The sequence below is a fragment of the Chinchilla lanigera genome, unplaced genomic scaffold (genome assembly GCF_000276665.1).
Source record: "Chinchilla lanigera isolate Chin_1 unplaced genomic scaffold, ChiLan1.0 scaffold00084, whole genome shotgun sequence".
In the NCBI taxonomy this organism is placed as follows: Eukaryota; Metazoa; Chordata; class Mammalia; order Rodentia; family Chinchillidae; genus Chinchilla; species Chinchilla lanigera.
The window spans coordinates 6,617,698-6,637,260 of record NW_004955485.1 but is presented as its reverse complement, the minus strand read 5'-3'; the positions used below and the strand labels follow the sequence as shown (position 1 = coordinate 6,637,260).

General features: G+C 38.9%; 1 protein-coding gene across 1 annotated transcript in view; it reads left to right on the top strand.

Moving 5' to 3' along the window:
- Nucleotides 1-19,563, top strand: part of Slk (STE20-like kinase) — a gene marked incomplete at its 5' end in the record, with an annotated part of 67,523 nt that extends 47,960 nt beyond the window's left edge. The window contains 7 exon segments of the mRNA XM_005403794.2: nt 2,138-2,230; nt 8,814-8,943; nt 9,657-9,781; nt 10,343-10,531; nt 11,248-11,373; nt 12,399-12,512; nt 16,049-19,563. Coding sequence (XP_005403851.1) covers nt 2,138-2,230; nt 8,814-8,943; nt 9,657-9,781; nt 10,343-10,531; nt 11,248-11,373; nt 12,399-12,512; nt 16,049-16,195 — 924 coding nt within the window. The 3' untranslated portion in view covers nt 16,196-19,563.

The window sequence follows — 19,563 nt, the reverse complement described above, 5'->3', positions numbered from 1 at the left end:
TTTTTTTGGTTTTTCTCTGGTACCAGGAACTGAACTCACGACCTTGCGCTTGCCAGGCAGGCGCTTTTGCCGCTGAGCTAAATCCCCAGCCCCATGTTTGTTATTTTTAATTCATACTTTTAGCACATTTTTTGATTAGCTTTATTGATTTTCGTGGACATTGTGCCAACCAAAAGCTATTGAGTAACTTGAAATTGGAAATAATTTCTGTAAGCTTAACAAATTGGGAGGTACTTTGAGGAAGTAAAGGTGGAAAGTGTCTGTAAATCAGTTGATTAGAATGAGCTTTTTATCTTTCCTAATGTGGTTCCAAACTTGTTTTTTTTTTTTGGTACCAGGAATTGAACTCAGGACCTTGCACTTGACAGGCAGGTGCTTATGCCACTGAGCTATATCCCCAACCCCATCCAAACTGCTATAGAATTATTTGCAGTAATATTTTCTATAAAAGATTATCACTGATTCATAAGGAAGATTTCCATTTATTATTGTCTTTTAATCTCCAAATTAAAACTACGAGAACTTTACATCTAAGGAGTTTTCAGAGATTACGTTCTGATTTATTCTATGTCTTCAGCATAGGAAGTGGATATATCTTTTAATGTTACAAAAAATCCCAAGGAAATAATTGTAAATAACTCTATTAGGTTTAGAATTAAAAAATCTCAACCAAACTATTGGTACATTTTCATTTTTGTTACACGTTTCAATCACCCAGATTCATTGACTTTTACATTTAAATTCTGAAGAAAAACCTGGAAAGTATGTTAAATTTCTTATACCTCCTGTCCTTTACATGTGAACAACCCCCCTCCCTCTGTTCAGTTTAAGGGTGTGCTTACATTGTGCTGAATAAGATAAGAGTTGAGTGTTACTAAGCACAGTGTTGGTATGTAATTTTATTTGCTATTGCTACTGCTTCTGAACATTACCTTTGTTACCATTCGTTATGTTTTTGTTAATTTCCTTAAAATCATGGGTAGTTTTTATTGAGGGATTGGTTTCTGTGTCAGATTAAAGTAAAAGACTTTACATTTAAATATATATGAGATATTCTAGATAAATAGGTTTGTAGTGAGTTACTGTTAGAGTTTTAGCTAGTCAACATGTTTGAGATCATGTAATGCCTATTTTAAGTAATTTTGTATTTTTTCTTTATTGCTAAACTTCTTGCATTTGGGGAGTCTCTTTCTTTTATTGGTGATTTGGTTTCATGAGGGACTGCTGATGGAAAATTTAAATACACTATGTAAAATCAGAATCAGTCTTTCTGACCATTGATGGCATGTGGTGATTTGGAATCTGGTTTCTTTTGGTGCTTCTACTTGTAAACATGTGATTGTTTTTTATAGCTGGATTGTAGATCTATTGTAGATGGAATTCATGTCTAGGATTTTGAAATGATTAAAAGAAGGAACTATAAAATATACTATATATGGCATAGTAAATCAGAGTTATCTAAACTTCAAGTGTTTATACTACTGATTTGATAGTTAATAAGCATGGCTTAACTTGTTAGCAAAGGAGAATGTTATTGTCATCCTAAAGAAATCATCAGACATTTGTTTTTACCACACTGTATAAAAAGGTGTGTTTTATGGAAAAAGTGTAGTACCCATTTGTTTCTCCTTTGCAAATTCTAAGACTTCCTTTCCTTTTTTCTTTTTTTCCCCCAGTCTCATTAAGTGGATTTCATGTAGAATTATTTCTTTGGTATTTATCAAGTCAGTTATAAAAGTTTGCACTTTTATAAGTGGCATTAGTTTTTCTTATGTTCACTGTTTCAAACAATGTCAGTGTAATTTTATGATCTTTCAAGGTCAGTTGAGCTTATCGTCTTTAGTTCAGCAATAGTGCTGCAAGTAACCCTTCACTGACTGCCTTTGTTTCTTTAAGAGAAAATACGTGGTTAATTAAGCAACTAATTAACCTTTATGTGCTTAGTGTCCCTTTCTGCACTGAAATTAAGCATGCTCTGCTCTGTCCTTTTATTCTTTTTCACCAAACTAACACGCTAATGCATGTTGAAAGGAACTTTTAAACCGCTTTAATACTTGACTTGTAGCTTGTCTGCTCACATAATTGCTTGCTGTGGAGAAAGCATTATTTCCCCACTTCCTGCATGCTTATACACTAGGTTTTAAATGAAGTGGAGAAAGCACCCAAAGATCTGAGAAAAGAGCTCATGAAGCGCAGGAAAGAGGAGCTTGCACAAAGCCAGCATGTTCAGGTAACAGCAGCAGCTGAATGCTACTAAAAACAGAAAGCAGCATTTTCTCACAGCTCAATAAACCTGGCTGAATGGGTAGATTTTTAACTGTAGTTATTATATGGTGAATTTTTCCCCATCCAGAGATTCCCAGGATCTTTCTTTCAGTGCTAAATTCACCCTATTGATGATATTGAGTTGCTAATATGAAAGTAAATGGATTGTTTAGAAAGTTGAGTCCAGATGAAAGAAACAGATATGTTAATGTAAAACCCACTGTTACCCACTGTTAGTCTGGGTGGAGGTTGTATGTAATAGAGACACTGTAGGACAGAAAGGGGTGAGTGTATAGACACTGTGCTGAGGGAGAGCAGGCCTGTCAGGCTGCTGTTCCTCTAAAGTGTGAAACTAGAAGAAAAATGGTAAGTGTAATGTTAAATGGTAGATTAAACATTACTCTCAAGCTGGACGACAACATAAGCAACTTTAAAATCAGATTTTAGCTGGATATAGTGGCACATACCTGTGATCCCAGCACTCAGGAGGCTGAGGCAGGAGGATCACCATGAGTTCAGGGCCAGCGTGGACTACATAGTAAGACCCTGTTTCAAAAAACCAATAAAGGGGCTGGGGATTTAGCTCAGCAGCAAAGCGCCTGCCTGGCAAGCGCAAGGTCGTGAGTTCGGTTCCCGGTACTGGAGAAAAACAAAACAAAACAAAAACCAATAAAAAAATCATTTTAAGTATGTTATTTTTCTTTTTGATTCAGAATCCAGCAGTTAAGTGAGTACACCATTTTTCTTATAAAGAAACGATTTTAGATTGATAAGGGTTGGTCATAAGATGGGTGACTTCTTTTCAAAAATAAATTAATATTTTTAACAGAATTTCCTCACATGACTTTATAAGGTCTTTTATACTAAAAAGATGAATCTTTTAATTAAGTTTGTATTAATCCTAGAGTGAAAGATAGAGAAAGGAGCTCAACTTTTAGTTAAAAATGTCAATAAACAGAAGAGACATGAAGTATATATTAATTACTGCTCTGAATTAGTCTTTCCATGTGGCTTTGTGTGATTTTTAGAAGTGGTTTCAGACTTTTACCCCAGGGACCATGACATAGACTGCCATAGTTATTTTTTTGTCAAGTAAGTCATTTTTAAACTGCCGTTTGTTTGTCACTGCCATTTCAGGGGAGAGAATATGCTATGAAAAATAAGGAAATTATAATCTTAGAATTTAGTTTAGTAAAGCCGGCCTATTTGAGTAAAATTAGTTTGCTTTGGTTTTTATTGTGCTGGCCATGAGCCAGTAATACATTTTTGCCTGGAGCTGCTGTGGGGGTTTCTAGTTTAGAGTGAGAGTATTAAATGAGAGTATTAAATTACTATGTGTCAAGCGCTGTTCTGAAGCTTTCCGTGTTCACACTCACTCACAGCACAGCTCCATGGTAGGGGTGAGAGAACCACACGCGGGGAAGCTGCGTGACTCACGGTCACTCACCTGGTGAGTGGTAGCAGGGTTCTCACGCAGACAGGTTAGCTCTGCCGTTCATGCCCAAACGGCCCATAACGCCGCAGCGCAGCCCTCTCCAATGTGAGGTACGCCCTGCGCCTCACCTGCGCTCTCGTGCACTTGGTCCAGCCGCTGTTGGCCATTTCTTGCTGACAAAAGTGCACAGGAGATCCTTGCTTGCCACACTTCTACATTTGGTTAATTTGGCTTCCAAACCAGATAACAAATGACAATACAGTCTTGCCTTATGAAGGAATGTAGACTTCTTTAATTCTGAAGGGTAATGCATCAAACTTGAGAGTTGAAATTGAGGATTTAGTGTTGAATGAATTCCAGCTGACCCAATACTTTGATAAGTCTTTGTTGATGATTTTTCAAATAATTTTAGGGACTACCCTACATTTTTTCCAACTAAAACTGAAAGTAGTAGTAAATTCTTCCTGTAAGTTCAATAGAGAGTTCAGACTCTGAATGCATTTCAGAAGTATTTTTTTACCCTTTGATGAAGTCACTAAAACTTGGTAACTTTACAGTCTTGTTTAAACTCTTTTTGTGGAGAATTCATTAGTAGCAGCAATAGTTGTGCTGCTAGAATGTGTTTGAAACCTAGTGCAGTGGTTTGCAGGCTGCTCTCCCAGGAGCTGTTCAGCAGGCAAGGGCGGGGGTCTGTGAGCTCCTGCTTCTACTTCAACTACTTTTTATGCTTTTAAACAGACTTTTGGGTGAGTTTTTGAAAAGGAGGTTCTGCTGGTGTAAAAACCGGCAACACACTAGTGTTTGGAAACTACTGATGGAGATCTTTCCTTCTACAGATGAGAAAGAGTCCCCTCTGGTAATTGACTTGACTTGATGTAGGTTTCAAGAAACGAAACGTAACATTGTGTAATTATTCCTGACATTCGGGGAAAGTCATTCAGATACATTCTCACCTGGGAGGTGCACTGTATTCTGATCCACAGGGTGTTGCTCAGGTCATGATTCAGTCTTTTCAGCTGTCATCCTGCGCAGTCTTCAACGCCCAAATGCAGGACGTAAGTCCCAGGTGCCCATGGGAGGATGCCTTCTCCTGTTCTACCTGCTCTTTCTTCGACTCACATGTGCCTTTTTGTTGTTGACTTCATTTGCTAAAGTCTAGAAAATTGATAGGTGATTGTGTCAGTAATGACCATACTGTTAGTAGCCTGACATGAACTTCATGATACAGTGCCCTTCAGAGAGTTTTCCCATCTGATTCTCACTGCCACCACCCTACTACAGGGATGGAATACATCCCTTTCACAGACGAAGAGATCAAGGCACAGAAGACTGAGTGACCTGTCTAAAGCTGCCTAAGGGATTAATGGTAGAGCTGGAACTAGAACACTTAAAATAGTGTTCTTTTCTTAAATCTACCCTATCACAAATTTTAATTTGAGATTTGCATCTTTTTAAAGAAAAGTAAATTATCCCCCCAATAGTATTTTATAAGTTTTGCACATGTGAGAAATTGAGTGCTGTGATTGGATTTTTATCTTTGTGTGAAGTGATGTTTTGATTGCTCATGTGTATGTAGATGTTTTAATTATGGATATGGTCAGAAAAGCCATGATAAAGTAGTGATTTTAGTTCCATTTAGCTCTAGTTTCCATTTATTCAGTTGTCAATGACGAACAGTGAGTTGCCGTTCTTATTGCCAGTTTTAACCAAAGTCTGGAATTCCAGGCCATATTCTTTCCCATGGTTTCCACATGGGAAGACTAGTTTATTTATAACCGGAGTACGTAGAATGCAGCTTTGATTTCAACTCCTTTTCTCCCTCTTACAAAATTAGACTTAAAAAATTATTGGCAGATATTTCACTCTTTTTAAAGTCTTCTAAATGAGCTAGCAAAACAAGGAGTTTTTAAAAATGGGAGACATTACGAAGTACGATCACTTTTCTGATCATTACCATTTGGAGTACATCTTTTGAGTTAAAATAATCACATTCTGTACAGATAGCTCAGTGTATCCTAACCCTTTCTTAGTTTCCTAAAACCCAGAGTTGTAGTTTTGATGTTTATAGTTATTTAACTAACAGGATAAAATTCCTTATCAGAATTTAAATTTGTATTTGTAAAGGGCAGTCTTTCTACAGTTTATGTGACCATTTTGTAAAATAACTTTTGGCTTTACTAGTTTTTGATTGTTGTTGTCTGTTGTGTTATTTCTAGTGATTAAGCCCATCTTTTTTTTTTTAAGGTGAATATAACTTGTGCAATCTTTAGAGAATGTAAGATTTCTCTTAGTTCCTAAAAGTAATTTCTAGTTACAAATTCCATTATGGATGTACTATACTTGGCTTTTGAAGTTAGAAAATTTAATGAGTACATAATAATACTAAAGTTTCATTTCTTTTAAGGTTAAATATATTAATTTGTGTGTGAGGAACATTGTCAGATAATTTTTAACTTTAATATAAAAAATTCTTTGTGTCTTTGACTATGTTGTTATTCAGACCCTGCTTACTTATTCAGCTATGAAGCACCTAGGTTCTTTGCAGACTCTGACTGTGAAGAACCGCTTCCTTACATTGGTCTTATAACTGCCTACTTGTGCAAGGTGTGATGACACCTGTGATCCCAGCACTCAGGAGGCTGAGACAGGAGGGTCACCGTGAGTTTGAAGCCAGCCTGACTACATAGTGAGACTCTGTCTCAGAAAAACAAAACCTTCCTACCTTGAGTTATACCTGCTGATTCTTATTTCACTTCCTAGAGCACCACAGCACTAGTTCTGCTTGCTCCTGTGTAGCCACTGGAGCTCTTCTGTACCATAGATATTAGCTGCTTCGGGGCACACTTCTGTATTCCTTTCATTCATTATTACGAGGCCTGGTTTCTGGGCCCTCTATGCTGGCTCTGAGTTTTCTGTGGTGTACTTCTGAGCTATTGAGGTGTGATACTACAAGAAGGGATTGCCAGTTCAAGACCATTGATATGAGGGATCAGTGTAATGGGAGTTCCTTAGAAGCAAAACTTTTTAACTTTCAACTGTAATTAGTACAGTGCCCAGCACTTACTAAATGCTTAGTGAAAGTTTTCTTTGAATTGAACTCTTCACTTGATCTTAGCCAAAAGGCCGAGAAGCTGAGTTGAACTCTTCTCTTGGGTAGACAGGGATATATTATGGTAATATGACCAAAATTTACATAGATAAGCAATTATATTCACTTTAGTGGCATGGTTTATATTTACCTTTTATTTTCACATATTTATTGACTTCATTCTGTACTTTCACACTTGATTTCTTTGAGTCTAAATGTAAGATTATATGCTATTTAAGTTAGACCCATTGTTTTTATTCATATATATTTAAAAAATTGTTTATGCAAACCAATTATTATTGATCAAAATAAACTTTTTGCTGTATCTGTAGATTATGTTCATTAAACACATTTTCATATAGAAATTTTATAATTGAAATGAGAGAAACAATTTAATTTTTATTATAAATATTTACTGTAAGGGCGTGGTGGCACACATCTATAATCCCAACACTCAAGAGGCTGAGGCAGGAGGATTGCCATGAGTTTGAGGCCAGCCTGGGCTACATAGTGAGTTCGAGGCCAGCCTGAACTACACAGAGAGACTCTGTCTCAAATGAACGAACAAATGAACATATATACATATGTACATACATACATACAGAAAAAGAAGCTTGAACATTTTTTGTTACTTCTTAAAACTTAGAGATTTTGTATCCGTTTAATAAAATTCAAAAAGCCTATTCTAATAGTTGAATTTAAATACTCTAAATTTTTTGACTGTGATAGTTACATATACTAGGTAACTATAGTCAAATGAGTATATTTTATAGAGGCCATTTATTAGTCTTCGCTTTCTGCTACTGTATATTTGTACTTATGCTAAAATCCAAATGGTGATACAGATGAAATAGGACCGTTTCTGACTCCACATTACTTCTACGTGACAGTCTGAAGTGGTTACCGCCAGAGGCACTGTCAGAAGGCAGATATCTTGAGAACCTACTAGACCACTCGGTGCAGCGAGAACCAGGCTACTCAAGGCCACGTAGTTCCAAAGTGGATTTTGGGGTTTGATCTTCCTTTGGATGTACAAGAGGAGGGATTATAGGTGATGTGCTGCTTCAATCTTAATGAATTTTAAATCGCAGTTAAAATGGTCTGCAGTCTCTCGAGCTAACCCTCATCCCCAGCTGTTGTCACTGCCAAGAAGAGGGTGAGGCCCACATTTACTTGGTGCCGAGTAAACTCAGCTCTGCTTAATGACACGCATAAATTTGGCAGATGGTGTGTTCTCAGTATTTGTTGGGTGAATCAGTAAATTCCAACTATGTCGGTAGAATTTCATGATTATAGGAGTCTTATTTGTAGACTGATAGCATGTAACTCCCTTTCCTAGTAGCTCTAGTTTATATTTCTGTAGTCATATATTACTTCTAATTAAATCCTCGAGTAGTTATTCTTCCTTCAGGCACAGGCTATAGAGAATCCACCTTCCTCTGTTAGTGCAGTCATGGTATTTTTTCCTTACTCTTTATAACTTAAAAAAATAGAGTTTAAAATTCTGATGTCTTCTCTGCCTGCTAGCTCATTAGTGCTCTTCTTTCTGGAAGGCATTTCTTATTATTCTTCTTCTAGTTATGCAGTAGTGGAAAGAGCAGTTTTACAAGTGGTTTTCTCAAAGCTGCCAATGTCATAGGGCATTTTAATTATGAGCAGGCTATAAGCTTATTTGTGTGTATCATTCTTAAAAGTGAATTTAGAATATTTTATAATTGTGAAAGTTTTTCGCAAGTTGAATTGGATGACTAAGATGTTTATATTATATACGTACTGTATCGTTTTGGTGATTTTAAAATCCTGCTCACTTTGTAAACTTGGTTTAGAAATCTTGTTAACCAGTGGTGATTGAGCCCAGTAGTGGAATGGTTGTCTAGCATGCGTGATGCTTTGGGTTCAATCCCAAGTATCACAAAAATAAATAAATGTGTAAATCTTACTATGTACTTACATATGTGGTCACATGTGTAAGTGGTACTTAGTTCATTGGTTAGTTACTTACTGGTGGTTAACTGTGTCTAATAGGAACAAGATTTTGTTCAGAAGCAACAGCAAGAATTAGATGGCTCTCTTAAAAAGATCATCCAACAACAGAAGGCAGAATTGGCCAACATTGAAAGGGAGTGCCTGAATAACAAACAGCAGCTCATGAGAGGTATGTTAAATTCCACGGCATGTGTGTACACAGAATACGATGTCTCAGAAACATTGCTGAGGTATACCTTGGAAATGATTTGAATGCTTTCCTCTGCCAGAGTGGTGAAGGGGAAGATAAGGAAAGCTGTGTAAATAGGAAGAAACTAAAGTTAAGAGCTATTGCCAGATATGGAATTTCCTTGTGACAGCAGAGGTGAATAGAAACATAGCTTAAAACAGGCTGCAGTGTGGCTCAGTGGTAGATCAGGTGCTTAGTTCGCACAGCGCCATCGTACAAAACCAGAAACACACAAAACAAAAACATGCATGTTCCTGACCCAGGTGAGGCTAGAAATATATCTGAATAGCTTTATATATAATTACACTTTATAATTTGGTATACTTAATAGCTACATGATGGAATAGGATTTAAAATATTCTTTCCCCTGCAAATTATCTTTGATTTTTTTTTTTTTTTTGTTTGTTTTTACAATGACAGAACAGAACTTTGCTGTTCATGGTACGATACTTCCAGTTTATAAGATGTTAAAATAGAATAGAAAGTGGTAGTAGATATTATCTTTACATTGGTAACATTTTATTTGTACCTCAGAGTGTGTTTATGTGTACAAGGTAATATATATTGAATACTTTTATGTAAATGTTAAAATGAAGAGCAAAGTATATTAGTAAAAAGAGCCAAGTGACATTTTGAAAATTATTTTATTCCAGCTCGAGAAGCTGCAATTTGGGAGCTTGAAGAAAGACACTTACAAGAAAAACACCAGCTGCTCAAACAGCAGCTTAAAGATCAGTATTTTATGCAACGACATCAGCTACTTAAACGCCATGAGAAGGTTAAAGAAAAATTTTCTTATTTTTTAATTCATTTTAAAGTTTACAAAGCTAGTGTTTATGTTTCTTACAGATCCAGTTTTTTATTTCCTTTTATTTTGAAATTTCTTTGATGTACTTTAGATTTGATTAGTTGTATCTTGATCATGACTGCAAACTTCTTTCTCTAGCTTACAGGTAAGGTAACTAATTGCAGTGCTTAACGGCCTGGATCAGTGAGGGTGAACCTTGTAGAGCTTCCCATAGTGACATTGCAGCCAGCTTCGGCACATGTGCCATAGGCTCGCCACCACTGAAGGTTGTAATCTTCATCTGATATCTCAGAGGTTGCTGTTGTAGCTCCAGTTACAGTTTGAATATCTTAAAAATGTGGATTTCCTCTACTTAGTGAAAGAATTTCAATATAAGACTCATGACTAATTACTTTTCTTAGAATTAGTTTTTGCCTAATATTCTACTGGTCACTGTGCCAAAGGGGAGCAAGTGTGAGAAGTAGTGAGCCAGGTGTGTGGGCGCTGAATGTTAAATTACACACAACTGGATTGTGTATGAAACGTTCCTAGGAAACAGAACAAATGCAGCGTTACAATCAGAGGCTCATTGAGGAACTGAAAAACCGACAAACTCAAGAAAGAGCGAGACTGCCCAAGATTCAGCGCGGTGAAGCCAAGACGCGAATGGCCATGTTTAAGAAAAGTTTGAGAATCAACTCAACAGCCACACCCGATCAGGACCGCGACAAAATTAAACAGGTAAATGAGCAAATTGCTGTCTTCTAAGTTTGACGTTTCCGAATGACTTTGAAGTGCCACTCGCATGTTGGATTGTAAGCATTTAGAGCCACCTTGGTATTGATGTTCACTGTAACACTGGCTGGGGCAGTGTGCGTGGCGTATTCCCGTGTAGTCTCCTCTGGGTTGTGACTGTGGAGGGCAGATTCCCTGTGCCCTCAAACAGATCTTGAGCCCTAGGAATGAGATGGCTCGGACAGTTTTGTTTTTGTTATTTTGCAGTAGAGGGATTGAACCCAGAGCCTTCACACTGAGCTGCGTTGCCAGCCCCGCCCACCCTTTATGTCTCATTGAGTTGCTGAGTTGCTGCGGCAGGGTTCACCGATCCTCTTGCCTCAGCCTCCCAAGATGCTTAGATTACGTGTGTGCCCCACCACTTTGAACAGCTTTTTAAGTCAAAACATGCTCTTACCATGATGACTTTGATAAGTCAAATTCACAGGTGTATCACACAGATTAACTGAGGTCACTGAGCAGTTTAATTGAAGGACCAAGATTTTTAATCAAAAGTACTATTTTCCTGCCCAAGTCATGATGAAGACTTCACTTTGAGTCATAGGATAGTATTATTTGCAGCTTTAGTTTATTGTATTTTAAATTTTGTTAAATTCCTTTAGAATATGTAGAAATCACATTGTTCATTAACCATAATTTATGTTTGATTTTCTTATCTGTAGTTTGCTGCACAAGAGGAAAAGAGGCAGAAAAATGAGAGAATGGCACAGCACCAAAAACATGAAAATCAGATGCGGGATCTTCAGTTGCAGTGTGAAGCCAATGTCCGAGAACTGCATCAGCTGCAGGTTGGGTGCACAGGGGTGACAGAGAGCGTGGGGGAGGCAGGCAGCTCACCTGGCTGGGGTTGAGAAAGTAGTAGCTGCCCACGGAGAAATGGCAGCTTACTTTTTTGAAAACACTGGATTTTAAACATTATATTTCCTGTATAAGCCAAAATGAAGATCAGTTTAGTATAATAGACATTTGTTTATATTTTATAAAACCGTGATTAATGTAAAAATGAAGCAAAATTATAACCTAAGAAATGGAGTCATTCAAAAGCAGTATAGAAGCCAGGCATGGTGGTGCACACCTATAATCCCAACACTTGGGAGGCTGAAGCAGGAGGATTGCTGGGAATTGGAGGCCAACCTGGGCTGTATAATGAGTCCAAGGCTAGCTGAAACTATGTAGTGAAACTCTGTCTCAAAAGAGCAAAAATAAATAAATAAATAAGGCAAAAGCATTATTGAGTAAATGATATTTTACGAAAAGATTGAAGGTTTTCAAAATGATGCAGGCAGTTCAGTGAGATTCTGAATTTAAAATTTCTTTTCCTTTTGGAAGGGCATGGTTAATTTTCTTTTAGGTTTTTGAAAAGATGTGATAAATAGATGGGAATTTTTTTCCCTAAGAAATTTAGAGGGGGCTGTTTTTGGATCCTACCTGGAGTGGGCAGCGTGTTTAGAGCATAACCTAAAATGTTCAAAGTTTCAGAGTTGTACAGACCATGTGTGGGTACTCCAGACATTTGTTTAATTTTCTGGTGTAGAACAGTACCTATCTCTACATTCTGGTACCATTTGATAAAAAGCAGTACTAAAGGAGCAAGTTAATTCTGTTTTTCTGTTCATATGGTATTTTAATAGATCTAGCTCTAAATTTACAAAAATGAAACTCTTATTTCATAATTCTTGGGCCTGGTTTTTAGAGAGTTTGAACTTAAATAACGTCTTTATGTTTGAATAATTTATTATTTTAGAAGATACTTGTATTTGTTAAAAAGTGCTTGGTTTATCTGGAATTGATTTAATCCTAACTCTACTTTCAGAATGAAAAGTGCCACTTGCTGGTTGAGCACGAGACTCAGAAACTCAAGGAGTTAGATGAGGAGCACAGCCAGGAATTAAAGGGATGGAGGGAGAAGCTGAGGCCTCGGAAGAAGGTAATTTTTTTTTAATTTTAAAAATAAAAGGAGGAAAACATTAACAGACAGACAGCTTTTTACAAAATAGCAAAAGAACAGTACAGACACTACAGAGTTACAAACAAAGTGGTAGGAGAAGAAGGTAATTTTAAAGACTTGACCTGAAGTGTTGTGTCTGTACTCCTCCACCACCAGCTCTTGGCTCTCTGTCTCCTGTGTGTCAGGTACAGTGTCAGGGACAGGAATAGAGAGGAAAGAACCAAGTTGCTGTTCCTAAAAGGGTTAGAATCTAGTGACACACAGTTACATATTGGTGGCATCGTTATTCCGAAGGAAGTCAGTGTAGGCTGTGCGGAGGGGCTAGAGTGACAAACAGAGGTGGAGTGCTTCAGGCTGCCTGGAAGTCTGGGCTGTAGAGAGGAGGCCTCTTGTAAGCCAAGTGCGCTGTGAAGGGTGAGTAAGAGCTCTCTAGGCAAATGGCCAGATTGGAATGGAACGGAGCACTTTAAGCAGAGAAAAAGATAGAGCGAAGATGATGTGTACAGAGAATTGCAAGCAGTTCCCTGTCATCCGAGCGTGGTGCAGGTGGGTGAGGGTGGATGGGCAGAAGTGCGGGCATGAGGAGTAAAGGAGGAAAGGAAGTGATGACAGCTGCGTCTGGACGAGTTGCCTGGCACCAGATTACAAGGCCATTGTATGCTGTGTGGCATTAAAATCAAGGAAGATGGGAATGCCCCGCCCCCCTCCATTTCTCTTGTTTATACTTGACTCCCTGCTGGCCTGGTCTCATTGGTTAACCGTTTCGACTCTGTGTGGCTGTCACTCTGCGCTTCCTATCCCACTGTAAACTCTCAGGCCTAAACCTTTGTTTTCTTAAGGGCTATACACCTGAGCTTTCCTTTCTTTCATTCACCTGTCCACTCAGTCAAGAAATAGCTATTCAGCTCCTGCTATAGGCCTGAAGTTTCTAGAAGAAGTGAAATAACAGACTCAGTAACAGTGTACTTTTAAAGATGAAATTTTATTTATTTTTAAGTTTTTTGAATGGGTAAAACACTGCTGTGGCTCAGAACTGTAAAGCTCCAAAAGAATGAACAGCAATTGCCCTTTTCTCAGGTTCACTTGTTCGCTCCTCGCAGTGTGGCTTCTCCCTCTGAGTCCTCACCGGAGCTCTTGACAGTAGTCACCGGAGTTACTGATAAGGAAGTCCTCTAATCGTGTCTCATTAGAGATGCCTTAACAAAGTCTCTTCTCACTTAGTTTTTGTGACAATTCTGTTCGCTCTTCGTGCTCTTTGTCCCCTTTTGTCATCCAGTCTCCTGAGATACAGACATTTCCGCATTTTACACTCTCAGTTCTGTCCTTTACCGTCCTGATAGTGTATGTCAGTTGTTGTATATTTAAGAACAATTCCAAAGCTGAAATAGTAGGGTTGTGCAAGATATAAACTCTGATAGAGGCCGGGGATTTAGCTCAGCGGCACAGCCCCTGCCTGGCAAGCGCAGGGTCGTGAGTTCGGTTCCCGGTACCAGAAACCGCCCCCCTGAAAGTCATATGGATGTGGGTTCAAATCTCAGTGCTGAACACCAGTGATACATTTTGCCATTGAGTATTTCCAGGCTCTGTTTTCCTCACTTGTAAAATTTTGGCGCTGTGTTCTCCCTAAAGCTAAAGGCAGTGATGCGCGTGCGGCGCTGCCTCAGTACTCGGGGTGCCGAGTGGTGCCGTTGCTCAGTGCTGTGGCTGCTCATTGGTTTGGCTGGTCCTGGCTTGAGCCTGGTGCTGCCCCTTCCCGTCAGGGTATTCTGTCCCTCCTCACTCCGCGCAGGCCTTTGTTCAAGCGTCGTTTCGTCATTGCTTACCTCAGACGTTTGGTATCGCCTGTTCTGTCTTTGCTTTTCTTCATAACATTCGTCACTACCAGGTGGATTTGGTTCTCGTCTTCTGTGAGAGTTTAAGCTCCGTGAAGGCAGGGACAGCATCTCTTCACCCACTGATACGTGCGCAGGTGTGGAAGAGCTCCTGGCACGTTGTGAGTGAGCAGCGCATACCTGTTGAAGCTGACTGAAGGAAGTGAACTCAGGAAACCTCAAACCGAACCCTGTCTTTTTTCCTTCACATTCATCGTGCCTTCCCTCCTCTCTGCAGCTCTGCCCACTGTCAGATGTTCTTCCCTGCATTCCTTTCTCCTGATCGCCGTCCAGGTGGAGACCTGGATGACTGCTTTTCTGTGAGCGTGGCATGCTGCGAGGTACTAGTGTTGATTCTCTTGGTGCCATTTTTCCTTCTCCTTCCCGTGGCTGTGTTGCTGTCTGCTGAAGTTGCTCAGTAATGTCCTCGCGGGCCCTCTGCCCACGCTTAGTTCCCTTTCTCTTCTTCTCCCTACCTGCCTGCCGCCACCAGAGCATCTACCCTGCAGAACATCTCTGGTGCTGTCACAGGGCTGTTGGTAAGCTGTCGGTGCCATCAGGGTGTAATAGAAATGCCTTGGTGTCGTGCCACACTTGGGTCAACCTTGAGCTTCCCCTCCCAGTCGCCGCTTTGTTCCCCGTGCATGCTCCCGCGGTGTGGACGCGCCATTCAGTGCTCTGTGCTTTCCTGCCTTGGTGTCACTGTTTCAGCTTATCACATTCCTACTGTTCCTTCATGACTGAGCTCAAGTTTTGCCTCTCCTGACAAACATGCCTGTGTCTTTCCGTCCTTTCCTATACTTTGACCTCAACAATAGCACTTAGCCCTGCATCAGTTGTTCACTGTCTTTGATCCTGTCATAGGCAATTTGGGTCACGATACAAAAAATACCATAAATTAGAGGCTGGGAATTCCAAAATGAGGGTGCTTGCATGGCCATTTTCTGGCAAGGGTCCTCTTCTGGCTCACAGACTGCTGAGTGCCCACCTGTGAGTTCACACAGTAGAGAGGGAAGTGCTTGCTGTTCAGCCTTTTATAACATTGCTAGTGCCCAGAAAGCTCCATCTCATGGCCTGTGATATCCCAAAGGCCCAGCCTCCTAATGCAGTACCAGCACCTGCAGGATTAGGTCTCCTTGAGTTCAGATATTTATCACGTACTGTTTTTGCTCTGTGTTACGGGGATATAAATGTGAATCTGGCGTAGATCTTACTTTACATAGCTTTACACAATCCAGTGTACAAGAAAAACATTACATCAATACTGAACATAGGAAGTGGTAAATGATACGTGGGAGAGACAGATAATAGTTTATAGGTGTCATCTGTTGGATGCCTCCAACGTGTTAAGTACATCATTGTCACCTTTAATCTCCACGCAGCATATCAATGAGGTAGGTGGTATTACTGCTATTTTACAGCAGAGAAATTAGTCTTAATCAATTGACTCAGGCTATCTATTCACATGACTGAGCTGAGTCTTGAACCTGAATTGTGCAAAAATTACGCACTTAACTACTGAGCAGTCACGTCTTCCTTACACAGAAAGTATTGGGGCCAGTAGTTTTATGTGGGCTGCCAGAGTAGATTCTGTGTACAGTATAATACAGCACATAACAATTTCTTTCTCCCTTCCTGTTTTAGACACTAGAAGAAGAGTTTGCCAGGAAACTACAGGAACAGGAAGTGTTCTTTAAAATGACTGGAGAGTCGGAATGCCTTAACCCATCAGCACAGAGCCGGATTTCCAAATTCTATCCTATTCCTAGCCTGCATTCCACTGGATCGTAACAGTGGAAATACTCTTGGGTTTGGCTTTTTAAATATGTCATTCTGTTCTCTTCATCTTCTGCCACAGTCCATATCAAATAGCTCACAAAGACAATCACCTGACTCACCTTCTTGGTGGTTTTCTGTTTTGTTTGAAGCAAAGATGAAGGGAAAATGAACTAAGACAGATGCTAGGCCATGTTGGCAAAATAGCATCTTGCAGTAATTCCCTAAGGTGATTTTGTATATCAACCTTAAATATTGTATTCTTTAGACACTGTTACTGAAAACTGTTAGAGAAATAATGTTTAAAGTTATTTAAAAAAACCCTGTTACATCACTAAGTATTAATACCTTTTCACGTGACCCACCTTTTCAATGATGCCTAAATTCTGTAGTTGGAACTTTGCTGTAAAGAGTTGGAATAAGTTTCTTTTAGTAAATCAGCACTCATAAAAAAAGCTATCAGTTGCTCAAAATATGCTGTTGACTCAGTAAATAAAAATATTTTATCATTTAATAGGAACAAACTTTTAAAAGAGAAAAATCATTTCAGTAATTTGTTTTAAACATTGCCTGATTAGGCAGGTACTAATAATTGAGGTGCTGGTTTTATTAAGATAGTGCCTAAGTACATACTAAATTTCAGCCACATCCAAAATGGGATTTTCTTTTTTGATCATCAGGAACAAAACACTCTTAGTACTGAACATTATTGTTTTAAAAATCTTGCTTCTGCTACCATTTTCATCCTAAAGTATATGCTGTACAATGTTTGGGATGATGGGGAAAAAAGGTATTTTAAAATGTCCAGACAAAATGGAAAACTCACTACATTAGAAGTAATACAGATTTAGCTGTCTTAGTTTATTTCCTAAAATAATACATGAGCTGGTTAAATGAGATCTTCATCTTAGCAAATTCTGTTCACTTAAAGCTCTCAGAGGTCTATAGAGTGAGTTATATTTATAAATATATTTTCTGAAATTAATCTCAAACATTTATTCAGAATAGTTTTTTTAAAGATTTAAATATGTAGGCACACATTATAAATGACTTTGTTTTGAAATGAAGATACATACATTTTATTTTTATTTTGTTCCTTGTTTAAATTATTTACTTTGATTTGAGTGGGAAAAGCTTGAAACTTCTATCGTGGTTGCTGGGATGTATAATTACTAGTGAAACGTTCACTCTCAGTCTCTTTTGAGGCTCAGACCCTAACCACGTGTCAGCTCAGACAGTGTTACAACCCGAACCCTGGTGTGCAAGGCGGCAGGTTCGTATGTGACGCTCGCTGCCCGCCGTTTGCAGCCTGCTCTCTTCTAAGAGTGCTGGGTACCAAATTGCAAATGTTTAGCTTTTAGTCACATTTGTTTTGAGGCTGGTGAAAAATGTAAATGTCATGTGAGGACACTGATTCGTATTAAGAAAATGTAAATAAATGCCTGTAGCACTTTCTTCCAGTTAATTTGAAAACTTTGGATGCTGAATTTTATTTTGTCAGTGATTTAGATGATTTAAAAATGCATGTGTAATTTTAATTTTGTAATTATTTTGACAAGCAGAATTTACTTGGACAACTTTGTAGGTAGCCTTAACTTCTGGCCAAGTTTTTTTTATATAAATATAAAGATAAATATAAATATATATATATATACACATACACACACACACACACACAATGTATGGTTGTAAATTCATACACTTATCACATAAATATGTTACTGTAGACAAAACTCTTAATGCTTTATTCTCAACTGCTGGGTTGAAAGCTGTTTTGAAAGCCTTTTAAAATACGTCTTTATAAAGTGCTATTCAGGGTGGTGATGGGAAGCGTTCACACTGTTATGATGAAGAGACAGTGTGATGTTACCTGAAGAGGGAGACGGAGGAGACCTTCGTGCCGCTTTATCTTCTGAAATTTTCAGTTCATTGGCTTTTTAAAAATGAATATTTCAGCCATTTTTTCAGTCGTTTAAATAATTTTAGACATAATTTGATGTGATTATTTGGTTCTTTCTATTCCTTTCAATTTAGCATTGAGAATATTGAATCCAGGAGAGGGTCAGAGCAGAGCGGTTGACACATGGGGTCAGTTTGCCAGCAGCTCTCACAGCTCCTGCAGCTCTGCCTGTGGATTCAGTGCTCGGTGTTCATGTAAGCACAGGACGATACGGTGGTACACACGTAGAGGGGGCTTCACCCTGGTACTTCAGGTTATAAAAACCTATCCAAAGTGTCTTGTAGAATATGCTGTTTTACCCCCACCTGCCTGCTTTTTGTAAGGCTCTGTATCAAATAGCTAATAGTGATTTTTATTTCTTGCGCGAGTGTAGGTGGAGAGCAGGCTGGGGGCACGGACTTCTTTGAAATATGATAGTACCGTCAGCTCTGATTAGAGTATGTTGTCGCCATGGCAGAAGGTGCCATGAAGTACATAAAAGGGGTCATCTGTATATTCACCCCAAACAGTCCCCTCTTTCCCGGTGTGCTGTGGACACGCCAGACCTCCACACTTATGCAGGCCCACTCCTAACGCTCAGGCATCCAGCTGCCTTCCCTAGTCCTGTCAGTCCAAGGCTGTGGAATTACTGAATTAACTCCTACCCCAGGTGGAGTCACATTGAATTCTTACCGTTTTCTAGGGAGAAGCTATGGGGGGATGAGGAGGAAATTCAGAATGTTTTTACTTTGCTGAGAATATTGGATCCTTCCCGTGACAGGACACGGCAAATTACAGTTAAATATAAACCAGAACCACAGCTACCTCTAAGTAGTGTTTCCTCAAGCACAAAGCTCTCAGGCATATGCGACCCTCTTTAGTGGAGGGTTTCTGATTTCTTGAGCATCAGCAAGTTTCAGAAGTGACTGTTTTTTGTACTCTTTCTTTCCCTTTGCACACTTTCCTTTTCCGTACTGTGCTTACATGACTCTTCGGAGAAGCCAGACTCAGTCAGAGTATTAGCTGGAGATACTGTGGATTAAAGAGAAACCTAGAACTGCAAGGGGGGAAGAGTTCCAGTTCTAACAGTCATCTGAATCAGTAAATCTATACTTTTCTGGGAAATGATATTTTGTAGGAAATGGGATGATATTTTAAATGTTTTTCTTACATCAAAGGCATAAGAGTTAATGCCTTAATGTTGCTGTTCTGTGGCTAACGTGGTTTCAGTAATGCTTTACTATTCTGCTGTGAAGCTTGGAATGGAGTGTTCTATCAGTCATAAACGCTGGCTGCAGCTTTTGTGATCCTTTGCAGTGTAATACGTTCACAAGCTCAACTTTCAGAGAGAATTTTGTTTCAGATTACGCCTCTTGTCTATTTGGGATCAATATTGTCTTTTCAATCATGGAATTGACAAACAATAAAGTTATTTCTTAATCTA